Here is an 8,085-nt window from a genome sequence, read left to right on the forward strand (position 1 = left end):
AAATTATGTTTTTTCTAAGTTTTCAATACAAAAGGAAATGTTAGCACTGCTTGCATAACAATGACATAATAATTATTTCTTGTAGCTATGAAAATTCCCATTTTGTAAACATTGAAATTAAATTATAGCATATTTATATTGATGATTTTTCAAAGTAGGACAACTTCTATTTTAGGTGTCTCTTTAACTTGTTTTACGTTTGACTTTAACAATTTTGTAATCATTTACAAATTAACCAAAAAGTTAAAGAGCTATGCTAATTCTTGTACATTTTATTTTAGAACTTCCCTTTTGTTTTATAGTGGCAAAAATATCCCTTTCATTTTATTTTCAATAGAGCTATCCTTAAAATTTTTATTTTAAATGAACTATCCTTTACATTTTATTTTAGGATGGTAAGATTTGTCTAATGACCAATTTCACCGATTTCAGTTTGCAATTCTTAAACCACCAATGAAAATTCTTTTTGTATTCAGTCCTTCCCTGTTAATTTTATAGGAAGTCCAACTGATAACAGACGGACTTCGTCCGTATAAACAGATAGGATGTGATCAGCTTAGGTGGCGCGATAGCTCAGTTGGTTAGATCACTGACTGTCACTCCTGAGGTGTCGGGTTCGATCCTGGGTAACACCCTTGGGATTTTTCAGAAACACTTTCCGTGTGACCCACCTAACTAGAGGTGTACTGGTAAGAAATCCAGGTAATCCTCGCATGTATCAATGCTATACACTGGGCATGTAAAAGAACCAAGGAATCTATTCGATAAGAGCTAGGGACTAGTTCCCGGATTCCCTTGTATCTCATAGCTGTCTCTAGAGTCTGCTTAGGTAAGGACCCTACTGGAAATAAGTGCTTGCACTTTCGTAGGTTATCATTGACCGCCCGGTCCAAAGAAAATCAAATCATCAGATCAAGATGCTTAGACAAACCACATTTACCTCGTTATGTTAAAGGTTTTGCGTACTACTTCATAGGTCCATACATAGCTTATCAGCAATTTCGGAAGCGTTGGTCTTACACTTGACTTCTTTTTGTAAGTTATTGGAGGTCCGAATCTTTTATACCATTATTCAACACCGTTTTGTATGTAGATCAGAACTCAATAATAAACCATCATCAGATCTGCATAATAAATAATAAAACATTCAATATTTTCGATTTTTTTAATTAATTTTAGGATTACATAGTTAAGAAGGTTGACACTACCTACAAGTCACTTGGTTGGAATGATACAGGATCCCATAACGAGCGGTAAGTTACATATCACGGCAGTATGTGTGTCTAATTCCAAGCGAAATATTTGTACATACATCGATGTTATTTAGAATGATAGACTACTGCTATATACCGATATTATTTTCTATTTAGGTTGTTGCGATCTACTATCATATCTCTAGCGTGTGGAAATGGTCACCAGGAGTGCTTGCTGGAAGCAAGAAAGAGGTTCAGGGCATGGCTTTGTAATAACACAGTGTAAGTCTTTGGTATTTATTGTATATCTCAGATATGTATTTCAGTACTTTTTATTACTCGGTAGCATTTACACATGTGATACATGTCATTTATGTAGCAAAAATATCTACAAGTATGAATAAATTCGCAGATAATCATAATACATTTTGTACTTTCTAATCAACATACATGTTGATACATGTTCAACAAACATAGCAGGAGTTATTTCAACATCATTCTAGCCATGTTCCGCTAGCAGGAGTTATTTAAACATCATTCTAGCCATGTTCCGCTAGCAGGAGTTATTTCAACATCATTCTAGCCATGTTCCGCTAGCAGGAGTTATTTCAACATCATTCTAGCCTAATAATATCTGTCATATGTTGCGGTTCGGACCGGAATATCCGTCCCGAGGGGACCCGCCCATTGGGCGGTAACGAGGCTTGCCGAGTTACCGCCCATGGGCGGGTTCCCGAGGGACGGATGTTCCGATCCGAACCGCAAACATATGTTAGATATTTTTTCTTGCATATTCTGCCATATTATTTCATATTTAAAATGGTTTACCTCAATATGATAAATGTTCATGGAAATTAAAGTCATTTCATCCATAACTATTTTCTAACAATAGCGTATGAACTTACAACTTAAATAACAACGGCGAAATGACGTCATCCTTAGCACTTATTTCCCTTCTAAAACGACGTCATTTTAACGCGGTTCATTCATAAAGCGCGCTAAAATGACGTTGTTGTTTGGCACGCGACTCATCTGGCACCCCCCATGCCAGATGAAATTTCCGGCATGGGTAAAACTCACGGAAACGCCAGTCTGATATGCAAGAAATGTTCCGCTAGCAGGAGTTATTTCAACATCATTCTAGCCATGTTCCGCTAGCAGGAGTTATTTAAACATCATTCTAGCCATGTTCCGCTACCAGGAGTTATTTCAACATCATTCTAGCCATGTTCTGCTAAGTAAAAGACTTGTTATTCCTCCAATGTTGTAGTATCCCGCCTAACTTGAGATCAGTAACGTATAGGTACGGCATGAAGGATGTAAATACACAAGAGTGGATGATTGTGTGGAACAGATATATGAATGAGCCAATTCCACAAGAAAAATCAAAATTAATGTCGGCACTAGCAAAAACACCCTCCATTTCTCTACTAATGAGGTAAATAGTAGCAAAAATGTGTTGCCTTATTTGTTTTCAAGCATATAATTAACCTTCATTTGCTGATTTAACACATTTCATTTAGCCATTGTACCAGACCAGACACCTAGTATTTCAGCTTCTTGTTTCGGATGTTTAATGGTGTTTTTCGATTGCGAGAAAATTGGATTACTATAAAAGAAAATAAGCAGACGGCACCGGTAAACAATTCCCCATGCAACAATCTTAATATTTGAAAAGTAAGGAAAAGTCAATGCCTGAGCTATTATTTGTTTTGGATTAATAACATTCAGTTAAACTAAGGTCAAAAAGGTAAAAAAAAAGGTCTGCGCTATTTACCCTTCAGTTAAACTAAGGTCTGCGCTATTCACCCCTCAGTTAAACTAAGGTCTGCGCTATTCACCAATAAATATAGTGATTGTGTTGCTGTAATTGTTTACTAAAACTTGTTTTACACAAATAATATCTTTGCACAGGTACATCGAGTTTGCAAAGGACGAGTCGAATGTTCGATCCCAGGATTATTTCACAGTGCTGACCTATATAGCCAGAAACCCAGTTGGTCGTGGGTTGGTTTGGGATTGGATACGTGATAACTGGCAATATCTTGTTGATAGGTCTTTTGTTATCGTTATTTATTGTTTTTATTATTCCAACATTTTATTTTTAGCAATTTTCTTTTCAATTTGAAACATATGAATTCGTTTTATACTGTATTTACCCTTTTAAATGCTACAAACATTTCAATTATTTCAACGAATAGTTGTCAGCATGAACCTACGCACCTTTTTCACAAATTCACTAAGCCACTGATTTAGCAAAACATGTCATATTTGGATTTCTGTCACGTGTAGCGGCACCAGTAACTGTATAACAATACACAGAAATGCCATTAATGTACTATGGACACATGACATGATGTAGTTTTAACTGAGAAAATGAAGGGCAGAGCAACAATTTTTTATTTCAAATTATACGAAATAAGTACTGTTTTATAGATATAATTAGATAATTATGTATCACCTTTAAAACTTCTTCTTTGAACACACTATTCTGTCTACAATTTCCAAAATATTTGTAAGACACATAGACATAGCACAATCCTTCTTTAAGAAACCAAACATCATTCATAAAACTCTATCAGGGCACTAATTCGGTTATTTGAAGCATGGTGAACAGATATAGATGCTGATAAATATGTTGGCACTGTATATTTAGAGCTAAGAAAAACTTTTGATCTTGTCGACCATTAAATTGTATTGCATAAGTTAAAACTTTATCTACTTTAGATAAAAGTGTCCAGCTTTTCAAATTTTATCTGTCAAATAGAACGCAAGTTGTTAAGGTTGGACGTATCATGTCCAATAGCAGGCTTGTAACTTCTTATTCTTACTATACATTAATTATATTGTTTTAGCTACTACAGGAGATATACTGTAAGGATGTCGTTCAATGAACGATGTAATTTTCATACTAGAATTCATATTTATAAAGCTTGTAATAACCTTGCCCCATCTTATATATCAGAAATTTTGACTTTTTCCAGCAATGAAATTCACTATTTAAGATCAGCATCACATAATGAGATAGTTATACCTAAACACCGCACAAACTGTGGTAAATTTGTTACGGTGGTGCGAAGATTTGGAATAGAATACCATCTTATATACGTTCCTCTAATTCTCCGACATCTTTTAAAAATAATTACAAAAAATATATCTTGCATATCAAATAAATATCTTCATAACTTTGTCATTATGTTATTATGTTATAATAATAATTATGCATGTATATTTTGTATGAAAATTTTTAATATCTAAAAGGAGCGTTTGTCATATGACAAAATCTTACTGGAATAGTTAAATGTTGTTATTGTTTTATTATGTTTTGTGTTTCTATATATTGTTTACAAAGTCACATTTAAAATTAAAATATTATTATTATTATTATTATTATTATTATTATAAAACAATAGTCACCACGTTTATATATTTTCGTATATTTCAGATTTACATTGTATTCACGATATTTGGGAAGAATTATTCCAAGCGTCGTCTCAGATTTCAACACTGAATATCAACTTGAAGAGGTAAGAGTTAATGCATTCTTAAAGAAGACAAGATTGACATGATTTTAAATGACCTTAAACGAAAGATTACATGGGTGAGAAATCTGGGGCGTTTTCTAACTTTTTCAAAAAGTACTTGAGATACATATGATTTTATATATCCACATATACATTTTCAACATCATTGAATAACAGGTATAAACAAATTCCTTTTGATGAAAAGTAAAAACAAGATGATATAAAAGATGCTGAAGAATCGATCTAGTACTGTCGGAGTTATCTCTCTAACCATTTATGGTAATAGAAAAATCATTATGCATCTCTATTATCATCACTGATATGTATACTTTCTTGTCTTTATGTTGTTAAATCAAGATAATAACGAATATTATCTCTAGAGTGTCCCTGATACAGCATTCGAACCCGAAACCATCATCACCATCATCATTATCATCATCATCATTATCATCATCATCATCACCATCATAATCATCACCATCATCATCATCATCATAATCACCATCATCATCACCACCATCATCATCATCAGATGAGACTATTAGCCGAACACTGCAAAAACTTGAACGGAAGACACGAGTTTGATAAAACTTAAATTTTGTTAGGGTCATTTACTATGAGAGTACTTTGGAGAAAAACGTGGGCTTTAATAAATGATCTTTAAGAACGGAAAATTTATCAGCTTTTTGGTGAATTAATGAAAATAGATCCAAGGAGTACAAGGTCGATGTTGCTTGCATTATTCTAACATTTAGATGTGTCTGGTATAAAATCTAGAGATCGGAGGCCTAGAGATAAAAACGTTTAAAAGTGGATGTACATGTATTAGGCAATTTGAATGATTTTAGGTGTAAGAACTTGCCCCATAATAATCGAGCATGCAATGTATATAAATACCTTTAGGGGGCAGGGGACATATTCGAATGATGGCCCTGGTCAAATTTTTTAATAACTCAGACATGGTGTTTTGAAGGTACTGATAACTTCTGATATTTCTCTGTCATTGTAATTCTTTCTTGTTTGTGTGTAAATGAGATGTATTTTTGGGTTTTTACCCGAAACTAAGCATTTTGGTAGCTTTGTATGTATTTCTGACTCTCCGAATGGAGGTGAAAAAGTTAAAAATCAAGCTTTGACATTTGGCGCCAAACAAGTAAGAAATTTCAGATAAATTTTGTGAAAAATCTAAACGTATGACAGACACTTTATTTGTCATTTCTGAAAATGCCATAGCTTGCACTGCGTGTTACTGATATTTTTAAAGGAATCGGGCGGATTCTGGAGTATGCTGCACCTTCATGAAGATTGCCCATATTGGTATATTTTAGGTGTGATTTTGGCTGGGTGGGGGTAAATATAAATTGCTGTCAGTCATTTTTTGAAGGAGCAATGCATGCAAACTATTATTTTCTTCAATGTATGTCATATATCATTGAATAATGCTGTGAAACTGGTTATCTGCCTGTGAAACAGATTATGAAATATTTGGAATTGTGTTTCTGGTCACACTGAAATACAGAATTTTTCATTTTTAGGTCCCCTGCCCCCTTACTCTTTATATAAATGAGATAGGCCAAATCATGTGTACACTATTTTATACAAAGTATGTCTACTAAATGTATATATAGTAAACAAAATATTACTGTAATTGTATCTTATTTCTGAGAGCAATGACGTTTTTATGAAACTTGTATGTATATTTACCCTGTCAAACGAAAAGTCGAGAAAAATGAAAATGGCGGGGGCGCGGAAGCGAGGCAAAGTTTCATTCATTAACTTGGCCCCGCGCCCCCGCCATTTTAACTTGTTTATTCTCGACTTTTCGCTTGGCCGGTTTGCGGGGCGAAAACACAAATGGCACACATCAGCCACTATCCTATCATGAACATTTCCTAATGTTTTATAAAGAAGCGTATTTATGTGACATTTGAAATGATTCGAACATTTTTTTTATCTTTTAAGGTTGAGACATTCTATAATAAATATCCAGGAGCTCGGGGAAGGAATACATCGCTGGAGGGTGTGAGACGTAACATAAACTGGATGAAAACAAATAAACGTGTGGTTGTTGAATGGTTAAAACAAAATGTATAAGAATATACAAGATTGGAAATATGTCACTATGTATATTGCTTATTTAAATTTCTAGTATATTTTTCAGCCTAAGGCAATCTAAAATCAATTTGACATCATGTAAAATTTACAGAAGAACTGAGTTTAAGAAGAATTTTCATTGTTCATTTCAAAATTACAAACAGAAATTTAGGAGTCTCATTGGCCATTCTAAAATAAAATCTTCATGATAGTTCTTGCCATTCTAATATAACATTTTAAGGATAGTCCTAAGATTGAATGTAAAGGATAGTTCTTGCCATTATAAAACAAAATGTAAAGGATTGAAAATAGAATGCACATGATAGTTCTTAACTTTCTAGTTAAATTAACTTAAATATCAAATATATATATTTGTTAATATTTTAGATAAATCGTCATGTTGTTAACATGTTTGTAACCTGACTTACAATAAAGAGTATTGTATTGTATTTAAGTTTTTTTATTGTATTTAAGTTATGTATCAACAAAACACTTTACACTGCGTTTAATTCTCGCTCTCATTACATTTTCTAGTGAACATTTTTTTACACAAGAACTACGGAGTCTATTTTACACAAACACTGTCTGAGTTACCAATTTTGTCCAAAATAACGTGACCACCAAAAACAATCCTGTAAGTTTACTCATACACATGAAAATATGGGAAACATACCAAAAATTCTATAAACATTGACTTCTTTTCTTTCTTATTCATTTAAATTTGTACATGAATATTTAATGTCTCATATTTTACACATAAGTGTCAAATTATAACTAAAGCTGAGATTTAATCTGCAGATTAAAAGGCAAATTTAATATATCCTGCTAAAAGGTAAATATAAATTGAAGTTGACAATACTATTTGTTTGATTAAGGCCCATAGGAAATAAATCGCATATCCATTAAATATGTAAACTTTTTTTTTCAAATGTGTTAATATATATTTCTTTCATGTTTAACTACCTGGCTTACTTATGTGTATATAAATCAAAACTAATTTATATTGAGAGTAAAAATGAACTGTACCGAAATTATTAAGGACAAAATAAATTGTTCTATTTGTATGTGGGCTTTAAATTTGGTTTCAGATCACAATTAATGTGGTGGGGTTATGACTATTAGGTCTATCACAAGTTATCAAAATTGTTTGGCCGGTTAACAAAGTTTTAAAGGCGTTTTATGTTTTTCTGCTGTTTGCATAAACGTTTATAAATAGTTTGTTGACCTACTAATTGGCCCATTCCGACGGTCACCTGTCTTCTATTGGTCGATTT

General features: G+C 32.9%; 1 protein-coding gene across 1 annotated transcript in view; it reads left to right on the plus strand.

Annotated features, from left to right (window-relative positions):
- The window catches only part of LOC132749483 (glutamyl aminopeptidase-like), a 30,635-nt gene extending 23,375 nt beyond the window's left edge, over positions 1-7,260 (plus strand). Inside the window, exons 13-18 of the mRNA XM_060739232.1 lie at positions 1,180-1,253; positions 1,371-1,475; positions 2,464-2,631; positions 3,108-3,248; positions 4,639-4,720; positions 6,680-7,260. Coding sequence (XP_060595215.1) covers positions 1,180-1,253; positions 1,371-1,475; positions 2,464-2,631; positions 3,108-3,248; positions 4,639-4,720; positions 6,680-6,811 — 702 coding nt within the window. The 3' untranslated portion in view covers positions 6,812-7,260. The remainder of the gene's footprint in view (positions 1-1,179; positions 1,254-1,370; positions 1,476-2,463; positions 2,632-3,107; positions 3,249-4,638; positions 4,721-6,679) is intronic.
- Positions 7,261-8,085: the final 825 nt, after the last annotated feature.

This window comes from Ruditapes philippinarum, unplaced genomic scaffold (genome assembly GCF_026571515.1).
Source record: "Ruditapes philippinarum isolate M1 unplaced genomic scaffold, ASM2657151v2 ctg575_1_1_1_1, whole genome shotgun sequence".
NCBI lineage: Eukaryota > Metazoa > Mollusca > Bivalvia > Venerida > Veneridae > Ruditapes > Ruditapes philippinarum.